Below are 24562 nucleotides of genomic sequence, written 5' to 3' on the forward strand. Positions count from 1 at the left end.
TGAGCCCTACCTGTGGGTCAAAAACTTACATCATAGGTTTTTGCTAGTAAGATTACGGCTAAGCTCTGTACACTCTCTCGTCGCGCATCAGAGGCAATGCATGTTAGCGGCCACCTTGCCTGCCTGTCCGTATGATGAATGTTCTGTACAGAGTACCATGCAACTTATTCTCAGTTGTACATATTATTCTTCGCTACGGTCTCTGCTTATTTTACCATTCTTGAAGCAGGCAGGTTTAAGGCAGTGCAGGGCTGCCATGGAGTTTCTGCAAAATGTGTCAAGTGTGAATTTAAGCCACTCAATTGCAGTCTTTAACAGAGGACTATACGCATATGCCCTACTGTTGCTCTATGAATTTATACTTTCCTTGGCAGCTAGTCTTAAATTCGGTTTCTTATTCTTTGTGATTTTATATGAATGTGTCACTTAATGATTGAATGTACATATTTTATCTGATTTTAATATACCCTATCCACAGCTATTGGCCGATTAGAAATAGAATATTGTCAGAATTTGACTGCAATTGATTGAAGTACCCTCATATCTTCTTCAGAGACCTGCCCCGTACATATTTACAGGTGGTTCTTTCCTCATATAAAGCCGCATGGTCCCTATCCAGCGACTCATAAGGGCTTCGGCCATTTAATGTGCTTATGGTAATGGTGTGATGATATGTTGTCTCATATTTTGCTCACTGCCCGTCATGCATCTAGTACTGTATGCTGTCCCAACGGATTACCTCTCTCTTATTGATGTGGCACCTTTTTTACTTAGAAGTTTGTATTTTTGTTTGGGATGTCTTTTCTGTGACTGCACTTTTATGATTCTAACAAAAATCGAATAAAGTATTGACTGGCACTTCAAAAGGTGTGCAGTAAAATCAACTTAACATTCTCAAATTATGATTCACCTATATACTCAGCACAAAGATGGGCAAAGCTACACTTGTACATGTTTGTCCAAACATTTTTAATGTAAGGTTTGATAATCTGTGTAATATTGATATACAACTCAAATCCTCAATCAGTTATAAAAATTTTAATTACAGAGGCAGTTTAGAGCTCATTAGCCCGGGCTCCAACCTGTTTCTATAAATCAACAGAATTTGTTTTATTTAGAAAAACAATGATGGCATACTAATGGTTTAGCCCCTTGATCAACAGGCTTAGCATTTCAGCTATTGTACAAATATACATTCTGTGCTCGCTAATTTGCCCAACAGGATGAAAAAAGAAAATATGTAGACCATGTATAGTTTTAAAAGCTATGTTGCAGTGTAGTTAATGTTTGCAAGGTTTTGCTTTCCTAAAATTTCAGGAAGAAACTAATTATAGAGCTTTATTATTACAATTTTAGTAAATCTAGTAGTAAAAGGGCCAGATTCAACAAAGTGTGTGCGTGTCATTTGGCGGCACAAAAATAGCAACTTGCATCTTAATCGAATTCACGCTGGTAGAATTTTATTCGACACAAACATTGGAAATCCACCAGTATGGTGGGGTTTTCAAATTCATACATGCAGGGTCTGGAATACTGGCATCATGGAAAGGGTTTGACTTATAAAATCTATTGAACACCTAACAACTAGGAATTTTGAGGCTCCTGACAACTAGTTTGTAAGCGACTTCCTATAATGTACATGCATTCAAAACTATTATTCTGAAAAGATAGAAGGGGCTTTCCAGAGTGAGAAAAGTATGAAAATACCCAGATTTAACAGGAGTTTAAAACAAGCATTGGCATAGCCAATGGGTCTCGCTTTTGGGACCTTATAAGTATTTAGGTATGCAGCACAATATCCTTGTTGTAACAACAGCGACTGTTGCATGGCTAAACACTTATAAGGTCCCAAAGGCGAGAACTACTGGCTATGCCAATGCTTGTTTAATGAGTGCCTGTGTTGTTAGTCGGAACACAGGCACCCAATAAAGTCAATGGGAGAGTTTTCGAATGGTGTTAGGAGCCATCGTAATCTGAACACGAGTCGGTCGGAAACGATTCCGACAAGGAGTCGTTCAGAATGGTTTCCGTCCAACATCCTAATGAGGCCCATAATCTTCTGACTCTATTTCCTAACATTCTTCTTTGATGGTACGGATCAACAAAGGGGCCCTACGCCAAGCTTCCATATTGTCACAGCCCAAGATGTTGCTTCATTATGGCATTATGGTATTTTCTTTCTAGGACAGCTGAATGCAACACCTACAGAGTCATCCAAGTATTATCAAACACTTCGTCCAACAAAAATTCAAATGTATTGAATTGCCAATGCCTGTTCTCTTGGATGACTTCACAACAACTATTGGCTGCTTTAAATTCCAGTGGGTGGCTACAGAGATACATTGTTTTTTTTGTTGCAGATTTTATATAGCGCAAACTCGACCCAAAGGTATTGGAGCGCTTAACACAAGCACCAGTTACGTTACACAAGGACACTTTCAGGCATGGGCAGATTAAGTGATTTGCCCATAATCACAGGATGTGGAAACGACCCTGAGGCTCGAACCTTGGTTTCCAGCACCAAAGTCAGCAGTCTAGCCGACAGACTACATCCTCTCCCCTTGCCAACTTTGCTCTGCACATTCCAGCTTTGTGCCTTTCACTCCACAGGTAGTTTGAAGATTGAATCTCTGTCCTTCAACAATGAGGTGTGATGGTGAGGATGTGTTTTTGTTTTCTCACATCAAGGATAAGAGACAAAAGTAGAAAGGTCAGGGCTCATGAATGAAGTTCACATATCTGAGAAACACAAGATACTAGGAAGCATTTCAAACTTGAGGTGATACTTTGATGGCAATTGGGAAAAGTTCAGAGCGAGCAGAAATGTGAAAAATATTTGCAACTATGAGCCGAATTTGTGGAGTGCAAATTTGTGTGAAATCGGGTTGTTCACAGCCTGGGGAAGAATTCATTCTTCAATGGTGATCAGCGTAAAAAGAAGCACTTTCCCAAAATCCATTTGATCTTTGACCATGATTCTAGACTTAAGGATCACCTTATGAATACCTCACAATCATCTTTTTGACTAGGTCAGTCATTTCCGGCTGACACTCAATTTATGCATAGTCTATGAAGTTGTGCAAATGAATTTCACTTCACTAAATAAGGGAATGAAGAAGTAGGAGTGGGAGGGCCAATGGGAGACTGCTAGGCTGTTGGTGCCATGTTGTGAGGCTAGCACTAGGACCCTGCAAAACCTAATCCTTCCAGGACACTGGACGCCCCTTTCTGTCCTTAGAACCAGACACGAAGTTCGGGGAAGAGCAGGGCATTCTAGCAAGGGGTTGAGTAGGGCAGCATGGGCAGAGATCAGCTCCCCCAGAAGTATAGGAACAATTGCAGTAGAGAGGGCGCACTGGTGATAAAGAATAGTTGTAACCCTCCCATATGGGTTTGAGTCTTCTGTTCACATACAAGCAAAGACATAACAGTGGGTCTATCCACGCTGGGTTCTTGCAAAATATTTTTTTAACATTTACCTGGGGAGTGGGTGGAATAGTGTACAGTGATAAAACTTAAAAGAAAACCTCCTGAAAAAGTACCACAAATCGTCAAAACAAGCTTTAGTGTACAGGTTTTACTATTAACAACATTAAAATTTAGATAAAAAGTTATGATTTCTCCTATAAAACAAATCTGGCTTCTAATCACAGTAAAAACTAAGACTTTGTCCCTATGACCTTACAAATAGCAGCAGCGAGCAGAACTTGCAGGGACTGAGCTAAGAGCACTGCGTGTGAGTGGGAAGGACATGATGTCTGTGAAGGGCCTGGTTCTGGTTCCTTGTTGTCCAGAAATAGGAGGGACTGGCTGGGTTGGCTAGACTCCTGTAAACGCAAGTGGGAGAGCAAGAGAACGTTGTGTTAAAACGTCAATCCTCAAAGCGACTAACAGGCAAGGGATAGATAAACACAACGAAAGTCAAATAAAATGACATCGACTGCAAGACCTGGCAAACCATTGCTTTCTTGGAGTGTGAGTGGGTGAAGCCCTGCGCGCCTCGAAGTGGGTGAGCGGGAGTCCCACGGGAGTAGGGAGGGTGTGTATGCCCCCCATCTTTTTGGAGGAGCTATGAGGCCTTAGGTGCAGTTGTTGGGCACTTGAACTCCTTGCCTTTCTTCGACCCATATATTTATCCGCATGGGTGGCGTGTTGGGCGTCAGAATAGGCCTCTGAAGGGAAGCATTAGGCAGGTTTGTGTTTTACTCACCGTTCGTTCTACAGAGCTCGGATCTCCGGGCGGTCGTGTTACTCCATTGTGTAATTCTGACGTCTGCGCTATTTCTGTGGCTGGAACGAGACATCAGCGGATAAGCTGGTTGGATGGATTAGAGGAGTCGTCAGTCTGGCGGCCACAGCACAGGTACTAGTATCACCGATTCAAAGGCTGCCTACCGTCGAGGAAGCAACAGGTGGAACTAAAAGAAGCCGCTGTTTTGAAATGCAGCAGTTTGCAAGGTTTTTTCTGCAGCTGGATCCAAAAATTATTCACCTGTGTGCGCAGGTCGCTTTGAGGGCAGAGACTTAGCCAAGAGGACCGTATATTTTGGAGGGCACACCCCCAGCAAAAACAAAGAAGTTTTGGGGGAACAAGAGATGTCGTAGCATTTAAAAAAGTGCTGTGCTGACGATGATATTTAACAAGCATTGGCCGCGTGGCAGTAATAGTAATGTCGCGGCCGTGAAAGCAAAAGTAATTGCGTTCGCGATCACTCTGAAAGCGATGGCGATGACGCGCTAAAGCACGCTAGGAATGCGGACGCAGCAGCACGCGCGCTTCTGCACGTGACAGTAAGCCGGTGGACGCTTTGGTAGCACTTTTAAAAGCAACTACTAAATGTCTCTGCTAGACCAGCGCATGAGATGGATCAGGCGAGACCTAAAAAGGGATTGATGCATAGGAAAATTCTTTCCTCCGAAAATGAAGAATACAATTTTGTGGGCAAAAGTACATTCCCTCGTTGCCCCCAAGGCAGCGATTTCTACATGGTGACATTTTTGCATGATTGCACGGAGCACACTGAAGTGGTTGCGGATAGCCAAGTAGTCTTCCTTAGATTTCCATTAGTCCCAAGGAGTCATTGTAGATTTCTGGGAGTCTAACTGGCAAATGTTGATCCAAGAAACTAAATACAGAAACACTACAGCAATAAAACGGCTGGACAGATTTTACTTCAAACTACAGTTGCAAAATAATAAATTATGAGCATGCTTGCCTTGGTGCAATTTCTGTAAAAGACTCATTCATGTAGAGGCATTAATATGTTATGTTTTGTGAATGGATACTTGAAATAGCGCAATGACTGGCCCCTGAAGGGGCATCTCAGCACTGAGGCAACAGACAAATGGAGAAGCAGCCACTAGAACAGCTAGGTATTAAAATGTTTTTTTTTTTAATGGAAAGTCAGTGCATGTCCGAATGAACAATGGAAGTCTGTTCCAGTGGAAAGTTGCAAGATAAGAAAAGGCTCGGCCAACGTACCAGGATGTTCGAATACGCCGTGGGCATAGAAGAAGTTTACTCTTTGATCTAAGATTTCTTATAATTGCCTGGAGATAAACTCAAGTGTTTAAGTTGCCAAATGCTGTTAAAGAAAACCTGAACAGTACTGCTAGCTTCTGCACTTGACGACATTGTGTGAAGGTGGGCAAATTATTTTATTTCTTTGCTTTAGATCCCAAATCCATCTGAACTGAAATTCAAGGAAAGAGCTAAATATTTTTATGAAGGGTTTTAGAAATAACTAGAAAGAAATCAATATCTTAAAGAAATTATAAGCAAATATGTAAAACATGTATCCACATGCTGCCTTAACGAAGGGTACAGAGCTAACCTCAGTAGTTTACGTCGTATGAGACTGCCAGGTAAAGTCTTTAAGGTATTAACTTCATAAAGAAAAAGTATTTAGACTAAATTTAAATATTATCAATATTAAAGAAAATTTGCATACTATCCTAGCATTGCATCACTACAAACCTCTTATTTGCAACCTTCTTCAATAAACCACACTTTACATACACCAACGTCCTCACATACATGTAGTTTTAGCTGTATGATGAGAGCTCAGACCTGCACACATTACACACCACATAACATACATACAACGAATTTTGATTAGTCCTTTCAGCCACTGGTTAGTGTGAGTGATTCAGTTGGCTTTTGCACTGACTCACTGAGTTGTTAATCAGCATTGATATCAGATCATGACATTTTGTGGCTGTGTTTCATCTCAAGGGCCCTTCTCTGCATGCTTACATCTTTACCACCACAGTCACTTATCCAAACCTCATGGCTCCTCCCTGTGCCGCACTGAATTTTAAAAAAAATTTCAATTTATAAAATCAAGGGGGTTGGCAGCTGAAAAAATTTACCGGGCCACACGCTTATCGTTTGTGCCCTTGCGCACTTTACTTTATTTTTATTTTACTATCTGCGATATTGGAATGGTAACTTAAAAAAGGCGAAAACAACCAGTGCTGAGTCACAATGCATGTTCAGGTATGTGTTGCAATAATAACTTGTGACACTGAAAGGCATTTTGTTTTTTAATTTACTCTTCCAACATAGCCAGCAGCCATGGCAAACAGTCAAATCAAAATATTAACTGTGCAGGAGTGTACAAAAGGAAAGCAAATGGTTCCGTACCACTCTGCAGCTGCTGGGCTCTCAGAAACAAAAGCACAAGTTACTTACCTTCGGTAACGCATTATCTGGTGGAGACAATATCTAGCAGCGTTGTTAGCGTCGGTTATGACGCCGCGGTCACCGATACAGGTGCCAGCCAGGCTCGCAGATGGCAGTACTTTTTGTTTTTTCCACGCCAGAAGCACTGAGCCACAAATTAACTGATGTAAACGTATGCCAACTAGAGCCCTGGAAAAGGGAATAACCCTAGCCCTAACAAAATCAGTCCGCAAAGCGGGGAGGCATGGGTGGGCCTGTAAGGAATCTGCAGCTAGATATTATCTCTAACAGATAATGTGTTACCAAAGGTAAGTAACATGTTCATCTGATAGAAACCCCTAGCTGCAGATTCCTTACCTTTGAATTAGATACCCAAGCCATACTCTCCCGGCGGTGGGTTGCGACTAATTCCTCACACCAGGAAGGCCTGCATGACCGAACGAGCAAAATGCCCGTCCCAGTGGACCAAACTCTGCAGGCAGTAGTGCTTGGCAAATGTGTGCAAAGATGCCCATGTAGCTGTCTCAGAGATGTCCAGGACTGGGACAACCTGAGCAGAGACCATAGTTGCAGCCTTTCCCATGGTGGAATGGGCCCTTAACCCTCAGGAGCCTCCTTCTTAGCCAGGGCATAACAGATCCTAATTCAAAGAACGACCCAGTGAAAGATGGTCCTTTACTGCACTGCCCGACCCTTCTTAACCCCCACGTACCCTACAAAGAGTTTCTTGTCATCCCGGAACTCTTGAGCAGTCAAAGTAGAATGACAACGCTCTTTTTGGGTCCAGACGGTGAAGACGCTCCTCTTCTTTAGAGGGATGCGGGGGAGCAAAGAAGGTGGGCAGGGTGATAGACTGACCAAGATGGAATGGAGTCACCACCTTTGGCAAAAATGAAGCACCGGTGCGAAGCACCACTTTGTCTGGAAAAGACCTCATGTAGGGAGGTGTACAAGATAGCGCTGCAACTCACTCACCCTCTGGTCAGATGTTATCGCCACAAGAAAGGTTTCCTTGATCGTAAGCAGCCGGAGGGGACCCCTGTGCAGAGGCTAAAAAGGAGCACACAAGAAATTTGAGGACCAAATTAAGGTCCCACTGCGGCATAACAAGGAGGATGGGCGGAAACAAGTGAGCCAGCCCCCTCAAAAACCGATTTACAATTGGCTATCTAAAGAGAGAGGGTTGGTCTGGAAGCAGCAAAAAAGCAGAAAGACCAGAATGATAACCCTTAAGAGTACCCAAATCAGAGCCCTGCTGGGCAAGGGTTAGAAAAGTGGAAAGAGAAGCAGAAAGAGGGTCAATAGACCCTGTACAGCATAATGCAAACTTCTGCCAACGGCAGGCGTATAGGGCTTAGTGGAGGGACGTATGGCTGCCAAAATAACGGTACATACTTCAGGAGGAAGGTCAAAAGCCATCAGCTGATACCGCTCAATCTTCATGCATGGAGGCGCAGAGATGACAGGTTCAGGTGGAGGACCCTCACCTGCTGCTGTGACAGAAGATCCTCTCGAAGGGGCAGCCTGATCGGAGGATCGATGCACATTTTCAGAAGTTTTAGATACCAGACTCTTCTCACCCAGTCCGGAGCCACAAGAATGACTTGGGTCCAGTCGTTCCTGATCTTCTTCAGAACCCTGGGCAGCAGTGGTATGTCGGAAAGGCATACAGCAGGCCTGAGCTCCACTCGCGACGAAAGGTGTCGCCAAGCGATAGCTGCCTTGGAAACTCCAGCATGCAGTATTGTCGAAACTGCGCATTCTCTTCGGAGGCGAACAGATCTAACCAAGGATCTCCCCAGTGCTGAAAGAGACCTTGCGCCACCTCGGACTGGAGATGCCATTCGTGATCCGCTAGGCATCGACAGCCGAGTTCGCCTGCCCTGGCATTCAGAGAACCTGCCTGGTGTTGACCCACCAGTGTTATGCCCTGCTGTTCCAACCATGTCCAGAGATGCAGGGCCTCTCGAAAAAGGGCCCGCGACATCACCCAGCCCTGCTTGTTACATTACCACATGGCGGTGTCTTGTCTGTAAACACCTGCACAAACTTCCCCTTGACAAAGAGAAGAAATGCCTTCCATGCCAACCGAATCGCTCGAAGCTCCAACAAACTGATGTGGAGCCCCGACTCCGCCGGAAACCAGTGTCCCCTGATCTCTTCCTCTCACAGATGGCTGCCCCATACTAGAAGAGACGCATCTGCCACAACTGAGATCTGGTTGGGGAAGGAAGAGGGGTCTGCCGTTGACGCGGTACGTCAACCACCACAACAGATCTCTCACAGTTCCTTCCGAGATCTGGACCACGTTGGAGAGGTTCCCCTGATGCTGCACCCACTGGAACTTCAGGTCCTACTGCAGAGCCCGCCTACGCCACCTGGCATGCTTTAACAACAGGATAAAGCCTCAGAGTCAGTCTCGCCGAAATCCAGGATAGAGGCTTTAACATCGGAATCATAACCTGAATATCCTGTACTCGCTGCTCAGGAGGATAGGCCCGAAACTGCACTGTGTCCAGAACAACCCCGATGAAAGGGAGCGCCTGAAAAGGAGTCAGATATGACTTCTGCACATTTATAGGGAACCCCAGCAAATGCAGGAGGTTCACCATAGTCTGAGGGTAGGAGACAACAGCCTGGGCCTTCAACAGCCAGTCGTTGAGGTAGGGGGAAGAATGACACCCCTAACGTGCACCGATGAGCTGCGACAACCCCATCACCTTGGTGAACAGCCGAGGGACAATGGTAAGGCCAAAGGGGAGCACGGTAAACAGAAAGTGCTTGTGGCCCACCTTGAAGTGCAGGCAACGCCTGTGGCCGGGCAGGACGGGGATGTGAAAATACACATCCTGCAGGTCCAAAGCTACCATCCAGTCTTCTTGATCTAGGGCAGAAAAGACCTGAGCTAAAGTAAGCATCTTGAACGTATCCTTCTTGAGGAAGAGATTGATGGTCCGAAGATAAAAAAATAGGCTGCAACCCTTTGTTCTTTCTTGGAATGAGAAAGTAGCAGGAATAATAGCCACTGCCTACTTCTGAATTCTGAACTGCCTCAGCCCAGGAAGCAGACACAGAACGTGTCAAACGTCCTTGCATCTGAGAAGGAGGAGGCAGGTCCACAGACTTATAGGCTTGGCAGACCGCCAAACCACCCACCAATTAATGGTGTAAGAAGAAACTTTCTTCCCCTTAGCCACACTCCCACAGGAGACAGACAGGGCAGGGGAAAGACGAAACCTCTGGGTATGTTGGAGGTAAATCTGAAGGGCTCTGCGAACAACCAAGGTCAAAGGAACAAGCGAATCCACATCCCAAGGCAAATCCGGAAGGACCACCTCCTGCTGCAAATGGAACTTGGAGGAACTTTTAGGGCGAAAGGCCGGGTCAAGCCGCAAAACAATCCTATCCTGCAGAAACTGCAAATAAGGGAAGGAGAAAAGCAAAGTACCCAACTCAACCAACCGCCTAGCGTAGGTGATGATCAACAGAAATGCCACCTTAGCAGACAACCACAACAAATCTGCATCCAACAAAGGTTCAAAAGGAGGCAACTGCACACCACGGCAAATCCCAAGAAGGCACAATCACAGGAGTGACTGGATGACGAAGCCTAAAACTATGCAGAAGCCGACTCACTAAAGGAGCGACAACCTCCATAAGGCCCCAGGACCCATGCATGCCCGAATTGCAGCCCACTGAGGTAGAAGGGGAAAGGACCTTCAAAAACCCATATCGAAAAAAATTAAGAATAGAAGCACACGGATACCCAACCACAAGATCCACCCCATGGGAAGAGCACCAGGAGACAAAACACCCCCAATGCTTACCGTAGCTCTTTAGAGTCGAAGGCTGACGCCACTGTTTAGTGTCACATGCCACCACAGAAGAACGGCCCAAAGACTCCAATGTCAGCCATTCAAGAGCAAGGCTGTCAGATGGAAGCGACGAAGACAGGGCAAAGACAGGAGAGGATACTGAAGTGGAGCCAGAACGTGGACAAACCTGCCCCCACCAGCTGCATCAGAAGCGGAAAACAAAGGCAGCGAGGCCAAAAAAAGCAGTCAACAGCACAATCACCCTCTGCCCCCGAATCTTCTGCAGCATCCTCTGGAGGAGGGGAATTAGAGGGAAGGCATACAGAAGGCCCGAAGGCCAAGGAATCAAGAGAGCATCCACCGCCCAAGCCTGAGGACAAACCACCTCGGAACATAACCGGGGGAGAAGAGCGTTGTGAGGGAAGCAAAAAGATTGATCCAAGGAGTCCCGAACCAACGACAAAGGTCCCGAAACAGACAGATGGTACAGAAAAGAGGACGGAAGGATGCGGCTCAAGCCGTCCGCATGAAAATTCAGACGCCCCTGAATGTAAACAGCCCTCAACACCAATAGGTGAGATTCTGCCCAGGCACAAATCATGGAAGCCAGCAGATTCAGCGACACACACCTGGTTCACCCCTTGCGGTTCAAGTAAGAACGATGCCACCGGATTGTCGATACGAACCAACAGATAGGCGCCTTGGAGAGAAACCGGAAAAAGCGGCATCGCCTGCCGAACAGTGCCTCATTGAAGGGCAAAAGGGGTTCAGAGGTGGAAGCCCCAAGCTGAAGCACATTGGTCAGGAAATTTGTCATGACCTGCACAGATGGCAACTCCAGTCAGAGGACCTCGGCTGCTCTCTTGACCACCATGGCATAAGATGCCCCCTACTCCATAGACACAGTTAGCGGAAAGAACATGCCAGTATCTGGTAAAGTGTCCAGTCCACTGGCCTCCCCAAGTTCTCCACACCAGTCCATCTGCTCTGCTGAAACATCCTGGTGTTTCTAAAGGGACGATAGACCCCTCCCAATCCTCTCCTAAGCCTAAAACATCATGAAAATATTCGGGAGACAACATAGAACCCCTGGGTTCTATCGACGTTAGAATCGGCGTGGAGCGACGCTGTTCCGACTATCTCGTCAGGGATAAGGATGGGGCTAGAACCGGGAGTGGGCACCGGCAACCCCGAAGGCACAAACTTTGGGTCCGACGCCTGGGAAGGTCGCGATGGCATTAATGCCGCCATCCGGATCGGAATCCTGAGGCCCCACCGGATCCATTGCCTAAGCCAACTACATCGAACCCGATGGTGCCCCTTCTGACCCAGAGGTTGACAAAAGTCGAAAAAGGCCTGTCAAAAAGCGACAGAGGGGTAGCTCTTCTCCGGGCAGGCGCTTATCTGGCGGCAGAAAGAAAAGAACGAATATCCGCGTGCCTGGGTGGAACCTATATAGGTGACCGCAACATCATAACTGACGCGAACAACGCAGGCGATGTCACATGGAGCCACCCTACGGCGCGTGCAAGGGGTATTGCTCATGCAAAATATTTCGGATCCAGCCGGACGCTGGAGAATTCAAAGGCAAGGAATCTGCAGCTAGAAGTCTCTAGAATAAATAAGAATAAATAAAGAGCATTGGCTATGTTGGTATGCAAACATGTACCTGTTAAAGGTACTGGCTTTTACAATCAGTCTAAAATGGTGCAGAAGAAAATGTAAGGCATTGAGCTAATTGGTGAAGGGCTTCACAGTCACCCTTACAGGACGACAACATACTGCAAATCTGCTAGAGTTGTTTTACATTAGTTAGGATGACTTCATAGCAAAGCAAACTGCAGAGTGTTATTCCACTTACCGATTGAACCTGGATTTGAAGAGCTGCAGGGTTATCATAGCAGAAATAGCTACCTATTGGGGGAAAAAACAGCTGTATTAAAAAACTTGTCTTTAGTCATGTCTTTGCTACTTAATTTAAAATGATTACGAGAGTAAAAGGAGGTATTTAGTTAAAAGGACAACTGTCTCTCACTTGTGCAATACGAACACTACTATTAAATAATATTTTATGATATTTCAGGAACAATGTAGGGCATTTATTATGAAATATGATTTAACAAAGTGGATTGCTAAATAACTGAGGCTTCCTCTTCCAAGGCTGTTTCAACTACCTACAGAAGTAATATGACAGCAGGCCCAACTCTGGGCACGCTGATATTCAAACTTTCAAAGCAGTTTCTCAGGGAGGGAATAATAGCACAACATGTGACTCAACCAACAAAAGAAATACCTCCCAAGAATTTTTTTTTTTTTCTCCAAGACCCAGTGTGGGAGCAGATGATGATACTGGTTGATTTTCAATCATGTTTTGGTCAAGGAACCAAGAACACACTGTTTGATATAAGAGGGAAACACCTCACAACTACAGATCGAAAAGCCTGATATGATTATCTAATTTGTCTGCATCTTTCAATACAATGGATCAACTAAACCGAATGAATGTCTGGATTAGGGTCTATGATGGAAAGGAAAGATGAAGGCATGTCTGGCACCCGTTCACAGAAGGTCAAGTTAACTCATTTTGCGTCCCAATCTCAATTGTACATTGTAAGGATCCAGAAGGCTCCTAGTTATTGAAATTGTGATTATGAGGGAAGGCTGGGGCTAAGCACTGGCTATACTGGAGTTTACTAGCACATAATTGCAATTTTCAAGACTGAAAAAAACCAAAAACAAACAATCTACCAGAGAAGTTTAGGTATCAATCTAATGTGTCGTGGTTAGGTCACACTTCCGTCCAGGAAAAAAATCTTAGTGAGGGAAAAATTGTATATAATTCAGTGCAGTGGATGAGGATTAGCCTTTTCAATTTATAAATGTGTTTACAGTACTTGTAACCACTTACAGAAAAAGAAACAATTTGAATTTGAAATGGGCAGAATTAAAACCTCTTTGATAGAAGATGAGTTCTATGGAAGTGGGGGTCAATAATGAAATGTTCATTTTGGGGGGACAATATGATACGCACTATTGTATGTTCCTTCAAGGATCTGCAAGTGAACTACATGCACAAACACCATTTTGTTTAAATGTTTGTATCTACAGTGAGAAATGCCCCCATGTAAAAAACAAATCTAACACCTCCCTGATTTTTACCCTATCTTCCTAGAGGCTAAGTTGCCAATGGACCATGGATGGCACAAAGATACCTAGACTCTACCACTCACTCGCAATCCACGCCCCAACACATTTGACTATCTTAGGCGGGCAAGGGAAAGAGATGTGGGAACATTTTCTGATAAAAAATGGTAAATTGCCAGGATGGTATTGTGGGAAATGGCTACTGCCAATTAGTACAGAATGAGCCAACTGAAAAATGTGCACCTGACATACATAACACATTATAAAATATGGAGGTATGGGAACATTGATTCCCCTGTCTCAGATGTGGAGAGCAACGGGGATCTCATACACTGTATATTACAATACCCCAAAATTAAACCTTTCTGGAACAGAGTGAGATTCACATTGCAAAAAAATAACAAACAGGCAGATAGACAACGACACAAAGCTGATGCTCCTGCATGTTTCACTAATTTGTGACAAAAACAGATATAACCTAATGCTAATAAACCAAGGACAACTAAAGTGGATTATCTCAAAATGTAACATTGCCAACACCTGCTAAGTAGAAACATGCCAACTTTCGAGAGCTGGGCATGCGCAGTAGGTTACTGAATAATGATGAAGATCCCCACTGATAAATTGTCCAGATGTCTACAGAAACAGGTTAGTATCTGGGGGAATGGATAGACTACCGGGGGAATCGTGAAGGTACTAAATATTGAAAATGCAACACAAACACTAGGTTCAAATATTGATTGTTAACCTAGTGAATAGGTAAAATGTAATTCTAGTAAAGAAACATGATAATGGACTGCAAATAAAAATGGTGTGTTGAGACAGTGCGATTACGTAATATTTACATAGAACAACTTTTTTCTCAGAATTATACTATAAAATTATTAGATATTTTATGTGCTCATTGATAGTGTGTAAAGAGTGGCAATTAAGTGCCCTCTTATTTAGAACTGAATGTTAATGAATTTCATATTGAATTAATAGTTTTTATTTCAGGTCTTTGTAAGAGTTGTAATCTATTTTAGTGAGACTGGGACAATGCGTTCAAGCTGGTCAGCAAATCTCATGCAATAATCTCAGATACATGGGCTTAACTGTAGTAGCATTAGGTGAGAAATACATTATATTCTTACTGTGAATTGGTGTTGGAGTTCAACTAAAGGCAAGGCTGTCGGGATAGTCTGGGCTGCCTCTCAAGATTATTTCTCAGTCTGAATAGCCCTTGCTTGACTTGTTACGTGGAAAATAAGGGTTACGAAAGGAAGAACAAAATGATGTGAGGCTGGCATGGTTTTGCTGTTTTGTGCATCCGCGTTTGCTTACTGTGCCTGCGGGATATAAACTGACCTATTTATTTCTGCACCCTGCCAACCAGTCCCTACTGTACTACATGTTAATACAACTTTTGGTTTCTGTGATTATTATTTTTTTAAGCTGCTTCATAGTAGAGTTCTTGAAAGAAGCTGCAACTATCTGCCTTTTTCGTTGGTTTAGTTGGTGTGGAGTTTTTATTTACTTCATGTTTGAATGGCTATATAAAACTTTATTAATAAAAATAAATAAATGGTAATGTCCTCTGCATGTTAAACAGTCACCAAACGAGACTGCATGGTTAAGTGCCTTACTGGTATCCTTGCCACTTATTTTTCTCCTAGAATCCTGCTAATCTAAAGAGTGTGTAGAGGTTGAGGCCCGTACCTGGTAGAACAATGTGGAGAACTTGTTCTGTGACCTGGAGGGGTGCACCAAGCATGCCCTAAAAATGGGCATAGGTCTCCTGATCCCTCTTCTGTTCATTTCCACTGTAATGTGAATGCAAGATTTGTGAGTGGACATTCTGTGCGCATGCCAAGTGCACGTATATACTGTCAGTGTGTAGCACGTGTACGCTAAAAGGACTCCAAGTACTGACACCAGTGGAACTCATTTTGTATGGATACTGGTTAAGAATATTACAAGCTGGAGAGTGGCTACAGCTTCCCTAGACAAACAGACAAAGGAATTGTAAGGACTGTATTCATGTGGCTGGGGATGGAGATCCAGACACTGAAGTGGGAAAGGATGGAAACAGGAAAACCCTTATACATTCAGTGAGGGGCATGTTAGCACAAGGCTGCTGATTAATCCTTGCTTGCCATTGTCAATTGGTAGATGGTAGGAGTGAGGAGGTGGGACTGTAGTTTCAGTTGATCGAGTGAAGGAAGTTTTCAAGCAGTCAGCCCACTCTATAGAGCACACCACTGCTCCATTGAGTACTTGATGGACTACCATGTGATACGGGTTGGAATCTGCACATCAGCCAGTGCCCCAGAAATGAGGGAACATCACATGAAGTCTACTGATTTTGTTGAAGGAGCTAATGATTTGCCTAGTGCCTATAGGCCTGCTTGAGAATGGGAAAGAGAGAACCTGGGCCTGCAGGAGAGACTATCCAGGAGAAGAAACCAAGCATGTTTTCAATACCACATGAACGCACACTCCGGAACGATGGCCAGGCAAGTATTCGTCCAAGAAAGATTTATTGCTCCATAAATCCTACGTTGGATTTATGGAGCAATAAATCTTTCTTGGACGAATACTTGCCTGGCCATCGTTCCTGAGTGCGCGTTCATGTGGTATGGTTGGATTTACATGCTGGGTACTCCGCCGGTTTAGCGCGCCACCGCCCACGGGTCCTAGCTTTCTGGAAGGAGTTCTTTCTTTTGGTGTGACTGACTGACAGACACACACACACACACACACACACACAGCTTAATATGAGAAAGCCAGATAGCAGGAGAATTAAACAAACAAAAAAGTCAGATGATCGGATAGAAACAGGCGATGGACTTATTCCAGTTGGCAGGAGTCGGTTCCTACACTATCGGGCACTCCATAGGTATGAGATGCAGGAGACAAGCAACCCCGACGCTCAGTCACACTGATATTAATACTGCAGACAGAAGAGTGCACTGAAACGATAACCCGCATATACCAGGCAATACATGCCCACACACACACACACACACACACACACCTTAATATGAGGAAGCCAGATAGCAGGAGAATTAAACAAACAAACAAAAAAGTCAGATGGTCGGATAGAAACAGGCGATGGACTTATTCCAGTTGGCAGGAGTCGGTTCCTACAGGCGATGGACTTATTCCAGTTGGCAGGAGTCGGTTCCTACACTATCGGGCACTCCATAGGTATGAGATGCAGGAGACAAGCAACCCCGACGCTCAGTCACACTGATATTAATACTGCAGACAGATGAGTGCACTGAAACGATAACCCGCATATACCAGGCAATACATGCCAACACACACACACACACACACACACACACACCCACACCCACACCCACACCCACTTCTGCCTCAAGTGTAGTGTGAGACAGACTAATGAGCTCTTTCAGGTTACGCAGTGGTAGGAGGCACTCACACATATAGAAAGGGAATCCAGTAACAATCAGGTTTTCGTTGTTTCAACTTAATGACATACATCATGCATACATTACACCGGCCATGCTACACAAGTTAGATAACACAGGATCCCCATTGTCTCAAATGTGAACAGGTTGGTGCGACAAATCACTACATAACAAGGCAGTGTACTAGAAAGCAGGGCTACTTAAAACAAGTAACGGATGCATACAAACATAGAAGTATATTACAGCTAGAACTACAATGCTGCCCACAAGTGTTTCAACTTGGTATTGGGGCTCACAGTATAAAGTGAGCATTGAGCAAAAATGTCATAGATCTTACAATGCTACCTGCCAGAAGACGGCTGGCAATACACTAGCACAAAGGGTATAATTGAACAATTATATTGAATAGAACTGAAGAGATTAACGATTTTATTCATACCCCAGGTAACCTCAAAATAAAGAAGCAGTTTTCGGTATACCTAGAGGTATTTTTAACTAATCACTCTTCTGGATCCCTGCATGTCCAGTTTGACTTTATCTAAGAACTCCCATTCCATCTATGGTTGAGTCCGCCCTGGTGGTACCATCTTACCAGGGTGTGGATAGGCGCCGATGATGAAGCATGTCACGATAAGTGAGTGAGGTGTCTACTCTAGTATTTCGGGATACGGTAGAGGTGAAAACCAACTTCCTGATATTGAGGGGGATTTCTTGTCTTCCTCAGTTAGAATCCTTGAATAATCAGTTGCTCGTGTGTGAGTATCGGCAGCAGGAGAGTAAAACTGGTTTGAGTGTCTCTCGCTCTCCATTGTGATAAGTTCAGGAAGGGCCTCCATAGCCACATAGGTTTATAAGTAGAGGCCAAAAACCTGGCCAATTCCTGAATTGAGGAATGGCGGAAGGCCTTACATTTGATGAAGGTGTAATATTGTCTATTTTATCAGCACTATCCCTAATCCCTGAATCATCTTTGACACAAACTAACCTGAATACCGATGATTGGGAATCTCTCACCGAGTTACAGTGAACACAACTAAAAACACTACTGCATGGAGCTATTATGACCGAATATCTTCGGGGCAACATAGACCCTAATGGTCTGATAGTCTCCAATGCCCCCAGAATTTTTCTCAATGATCCAGATTTCAGATGCAGCTGGTCCCTCATAGCATAGAAATGCACGAGGGACTGGCTGGTCCTGATAATATAAACCGGGAAAAGACTATCAGATGCTCTTTTGATTGACATAAAAACAATAGAGAATGGATTAGAAACCCAAACGACAATCACCACATTAAAAAAAAAGTAGATGAAAACAACAAAATCATCAATGAACAACTAAGCAGATCACAACCCCAGCGAGGCTGACGAGCCAGATTTCCCAGATAGCACGGGATCCGAGAAATATTCCAGTGATTCCTCGGGAGAAGGCTCCAACTGAGCATGGAACATGAGAAAAAGAGGACGATGCCCATGCAGAAACAGGGGCTCCTATCAACCAGCTCTACCATTCCAACCATAACCTTATAGATGGGGGCCCTATGCTCAACCACCCTCTCAACCCCCCCATTTTGGCTACCAGTGGCAATCCTTCCAGACACCATTTTTAGGGAGAGGCCAAACCCCAGGAAGAGGGAAACAAAGAGAACAAAAAGCACAGTGGCAAGCACAACACCAGGAGACATCTGAACAAGAACCACAACCGAGCATCAGCAGGAACTTTCGGGAACAGTCAACCTAAGCACAGCAGTCTTCACAGAGGCCCAATTGAAAGTGCTAAACAAAGGGCTCAGTTTTGTCCCAAAACCAAGATCAGATACTTTCAATGGGAGGATAGAACTAGCAGAGTTCTTCAGAAGACTGAGACTGTCTATCTTCTTCACAGAGAAGAATACAATATCCCCAAGTGAGGAAGAAAAAAAATCAAGTCTGAAGAAAAAGATTGAATTTCAAGCCACATAACGCCACCAGCCCTACTAGCTTTTGAAAAAGCTGTGATCATGGAGGTTGACGAACTGAGAAATGACAACACACATATGTTCAACAACTTGACACACGCAAAACGTGAGGCCATCCAAGAGATTGACAATATGAAAGACATCATCATAAAACTCAGAGGATAAAGGGAGAGCCACAGTGGTTATCCCACTCGAGATGTACCATAGCAAATGTAAAAACCTCCTAAATGATCCAAGGAATTACAAAGTGCTACAGAGGGATCCAACAAAAGAGACTACAGAAGATATCCAATCCATGGTAAATGAAGCCAAGGAAAGATACTGCATAACAACGCAAAGGCAGAATTCCTAAAAGAGGATAACCCAAGAACACCATACTTCTACATACTCCGAAAGATTCATAAGAACAAGAATCCACCACCAGGGAGACCAATGATCTCAGGTATCAGATCTATCTTTAATCCTCTATTGAAATTCCCAGACCACTTCTAAAGACCATTGGTACAGAAGATGCCCTCCTACCTGAAAGACACAAAGGACATGTTGGTATTACTCCAGGACCTCAGAAAAGCAAGTGTTAATGATGCATATCTAATGCATATGCAAGTATTAGCATAAAAAACAGTTTGTATGTATGCTAAGAAACTCTGCAATAAAAACATTTTCAGAAAACAATTCCCTCTCAAAGCTCCTGAAAAGCACAAATTCCTACATGAACCTCACAAGATAATCATATTGTTATATTTGCTATATGTTATTTACATAGAGATTAACGATTTTATGCATACCCCAGGTACCCTAAAAATAAAGAAGCAGTTTTGGGTATACCTAGAGGTATTTTTAACTAATCACTCTTCTGGATCCCTGCATGTCCAGCTTGACTTTATCTAAGAACTCCCATTCCATCAATGGTTGAGTCCGCCCTGGTGGTACCATCTTACCAGGGTGTGGATAGGCGCCGATGATGAAGCATGTCACGATAAGTGAGTGAGGTGTCTACTCTAGTATCTCTGGATAGGGTAGAGGTGAAAAACAACTTCCTGATATTGAGGGGGATTTCTTGTCTTCCTCAGTTAGAATCCTTGAATAATCAGTTGCTCGTGTGTGAGTATCGGCAGCAGGAGAGTAAAACTGGTTTGATTGTCCCTCGCTCTCCATTGTGATAAGTTCAGGAAGGGCCTCCATAGCCACATAAGTTTATAAGTAGAGGCTAAAATCCTGGCCAATTCCTGAATTGAGGAATGGCAGAAGGCCTTGCATTTGGTGAAGGTGTAATATCGTTAACCCACTCACCACACTACCCAAACATAATTCTTTCCAACACAATAAAAGGAAACACCAGGATACTGTAAGCCCTATGTGAAAGGAATAACTTACCCTTATTCAATAAATTGACTCTCCACAAGGGCACATTTCCATAATTGCTCATCATTCCTACATTCAATCATTTTCATCACCTGCTACCAAATAGTTTTAATAGTCATCAGTGTTTCATACTTTTAGTAATTATTGTGTGTTTGCCTACTGTATATATGGTCTTAATTTTTGAGCAGTGGACAAAAACATAGGCCTTTCCATGGACTATGCTCAATTCATGTCCTTTTCCTAAGTCAGCTTGTCCCTTTTTTGGCTCAAAGTGCACTAGGGCACCTCACCCAGAGGAATCTGCAGCCTCCAATCAATTATTTTTTGCGCTACAAATGTTAATACAACTGCTCTTTTTAAAAAGTATGGGAAGCCAGATAAGAGGAACTGACACGGATTGAAAAAAGTGGATACACAAAGGAGAGCCATCAGGGAGAGAGCTAATGGTTTGATAGTCTGAGGACCGAAAGTATTCGACAGAGGCAGGATATGCAGACCGGACTATGGGAGAAGCTCCACAAGCAAAGTTATGGTAAAGTCAGAGAAGGAAGCTTAGAGGTTTAGGTGTGTGAGAAGGATGAGAGACTGCAAGAAGAGTTGCAAGTGTCTCTTTAATGGTGGAGATCCTCAAAGGAATGTCTGATGAAATAGAGGGAGTGTGAATGGTAAGGAGACTAGGCTCTTGACTGTAGATGCCATAGGCTGCCAACAGTGACACAGCAAGGCGGTAAGAATTTTTAAAGTAGGTAGATCTGGCATTATCTAAGGCTAGAAATAGTGCATATAAAACACAAAGGGAGAACAAAAAAGGATGCCAAAAGACAACAAACCGAAATTCAGAAAATATATAACACAAATATTAGGTGTGGAGGCTATATCTCAGATCTTTAAGAGTGCCAATCTCCCAGGTCTGGATGACTGGGCCTAGTTTTCTTAAATACATAGAGCTGTATGACGAATGTCACATTACGTGAATGAGCCCACCTTGTCCAAATCTTGGAATTGTCTTTCTCAATACGAGACCACAAAACATAACACAGGTCTATGTATTTAGGAAAACTAGACTTATTCATCCAGACCTGGGAGAGTGGCTCTCCTGAAGTCTCCTGGTTATAGCCATCACACCTAATTTTTGTGTTGTATAGTAATAGGTCATGCCAGTAAATGTGCAGATTGGTATGTGTTTTGCATTTGCTACAAGCACACTTACAAATGAGTACTCTAATCTTGGTATTCAGTGAGTGAATGATAGTGGTGTCCAGGCTTTTGGACATTGCAACAATGGGTGAAAATGTGTGCATGTGACAGTGTGTCATAAAGGCATGATGTAGGATTTGTTAAACTGGGGAAATAATGTGGTGTACTGCACGTGTGAGATTATTGTAAATTTGGTTTAGGAAATCAGTGAAAGAGTGTTTGGTGAACGTTCCAGCTCTGAAATGGAATAGAAGTAGATAAGCTGATCTGCAGGAGGGATGTTAACCACCACACATGTAATGGAATGGTCAAAAATGAGGGATCAAATGAGCGAACGTAAGCTAGTTAGAAACAAGTAGGTGGTCAAGAGGTATTCCATGGCAATGGGTACATAGATGTTCCGTACTAAATAAGAAGCAAAAAATAATGTGGTGGAATAGAGTTGTTGATTGTTTAGGTTGAAGTCTGCAACTCTTTAGAAGAACAAAGGGGTTAGTCAAATCTCTAGACAGCAAAAAGGGACAGATTTACCACTGGGAATTTTTCAAGGCCCTACCTAACATATTTTGGAATGCATTATCATTGAGAATTCCCACCCTTAAACTCATTCTAGTTCAAGTGGGCTACAACCACTGTTAGAGTGGGCAAGCGTTTTTTGTGTAATGGAGAGAAAGTCTCAATGTGCAAGAACAAGCATTTGCAATGCAATAGGTCTCGCATTTGCAACAGTTTGAGCTATTGGCATTGTAAACGGCACTGCCTTTTATTTATGTGTTTAGAAAAGCTGTAAGTGGTACGTAAACACACACTTTGTACTTATAGTTCATGCTTACGAGAAGCAAGGCTGGCAGTAAAAGAGGTGTAGTTATTGCCAGCAACGCTTCTTGTAAGCAACACCTGCAAGTACAAAGTGTGTGTTTATGCACCGCTTGCGGGTTTTAAAAATACACAAATAAAAAGCATTGGTATTTACAATGCAAATAACTCAAACGCTCGCCAATGCTATACCTATTGCATTGCAAATGCTGGTTTTCATGTTGCACAACAGCACGGAATGCAGTGCAATAGTGTTTAAAGGAAAACAATTTCTATGATACAGTCAAGACTGGCTGTGTCATAGCGCTTTAAAAAAAAAAACTCATGTTGCTCCGCAGCCTGCTTTGCTGTGCAAATTGTAAAAAAGAATGACAAAGCCAATACCGGGGTTGGTAGGCCAGGGTGCACAACAGGCGGTAACTACCCCAGTGTTGCTCCACAATCCCCGCCGCTATTGTTATAAACACAGTACTGATCCCCATGCTTGGACCGTCAAGCGCTCCCACATTAGCAAGACATTCCTTTGAAATGTTCAACATGCAATACACAGAACTTTTAAATGCATTACTGTGAAGAGCAATCATCCCACCCAACAACCGAGCACACCCAAAAGCCAGGGGGTAACAACCAACACAAATATTGTTCGTAGACAGATTTACACAGGTACATTCATAAACCCAAAATTAAACCTTCCAACAATAGTTATTCTAAGAACTTAAAGGGGCGGGTCTATGGGCGGCACAGAACGTACTGCTTAGCAAGCTGCCGTGCAGGCAGACACGGACAGGAGATGGCGTTGAGGACACCGAGGAAGACTGAGAGACAAGGACATAAGCACACAATCACAAGGAGACAGACACTTGCATGGGGAGACAACAAGAGTGAACAAATCCGTAGACTGGGCCAGAAAGACCATCGGGGGAAGGGATGGAGGTGAGGGGGTCGGTGTTAGGGGTGAAACAGACATGGGGATAGAGACAAGGGGCAGAGATTCCACTAAAAGGAAAAGGAGAACTGAGGCAGCGACAGACGACCAGACAGGGAGACACTGACACCTGCTACAAAACAAGGCCCGGGATTAAAAGCAAATAAATAAATAAACTAGCAAGCTGCGATGAGATGGCAAAAAGGGAGCATGAAAACTGCGCAAACACTAGGCGAAGCCCGGTATTAAAAATAAATTAGTAAACTAGCAAGCTGCAAGGAGATATACCGGAAGTTCGGGAACGTCATGCCTGTTGTGGGGCGAGACTTCCGTCTTCTGAAGCCCACGGAGGGCTTGGCCCAGAGGAGCAGGGGTGACGCGGGGCTCCCATGCCCAAGGGAGAGCCCCGCGGAGGCTGCAGAAGTCCGGAGTGGCGCAGATGCGGTCAGAGGGTCTTAGTTGTACTGGGGGGGTGGCGGCGGGGGGGTGTATGTGGTGTGTGTCTCTATGTGTGCACTTGTGTGTGTGTGTGCATGTGCTCTTGTGTGTGTGCGTGTGTCTCTCTGTGTGCGCTTGTGTGTGTGTGCGTGCGTGTGTCTCTGTGTGTGTGCTCGTGTGTGTGTGTGCGAAGCAAAAGCAGGCTGTGTGTGTTGGAGGCTTTCAAGGGAGACAGGAGATGGTGAACGGGCATGCGACCTGATCCGATTACGGCATGCTGCGCGTGCCCATCTCCTGTCTCCTTGAAAGCAGACTCGACGACTATAGGTCTCGCTGGGACATCGCTTAGCGATGCGTCGCAGGTGCGAGACCTAAAAAAGGAATGATTAGAAAACAGTATTCAGTGATGCAATGCAATAATTTGACTTTACTGGATAAAAAAAGAAAAGAGTGATGGATCGGGCTATTGGTGCCCTTCCAACTATACAAATCTACATGTTTAGCTGTATTTACAGAGCACAGCATGACTGTGGGTTTTTTCAGCACATTCTTAAATGTGTCTGGCTTCTAAAAATAGGTAATTCCTATCTGTAAAGCCTAATAGACATATTATTGATATATACGCCAAGTATCCTGGCAATGGAGATACAGATTTACCAAAATCTTTACAGTATTTCGTCATCGGTTATACACAACAGGTCAGAATATTTGCTCGTAACCGGGGGAAGAGGAGAAGGTGTCATCACCCTCTAGCCACACATTTGTCAAGCGTAGACCACAGCAGCAAATTGCTGCTTCAGTCTTGG

At 44.0% G+C, this 24562-nt stretch overlaps 1 protein-coding gene across 2 annotated transcripts in view; it reads right to left on the minus strand.

Annotated features, from left to right (window-relative positions):
• MFSD1 (major facilitator superfamily domain containing 1) overlaps positions 1–24562 on the minus strand; it is a 162985-nt gene that overhangs the window by 131563 nt on the left and 6860 nt on the right. For both annotated transcript variants that reach the window (XM_078667035.1, XM_078667036.1), the window contains exon 2: positions 12362–12414. In XM_078667035.1, coding sequence (XP_078523161.1) covers positions 12362–12414 — 53 coding nt within the window. The remainder of the gene's footprint in view (positions 1–12361; positions 12415–24562) is intronic.

The sequence above is a fragment of the Lissotriton helveticus genome, chromosome 11 (genome assembly GCF_964261635.1).
Source record: "Lissotriton helveticus chromosome 11, aLisHel1.1, whole genome shotgun sequence".
Lineage (NCBI taxonomy): Eukaryota > Metazoa > Chordata > Amphibia > Caudata > Salamandridae > Lissotriton > Lissotriton helveticus.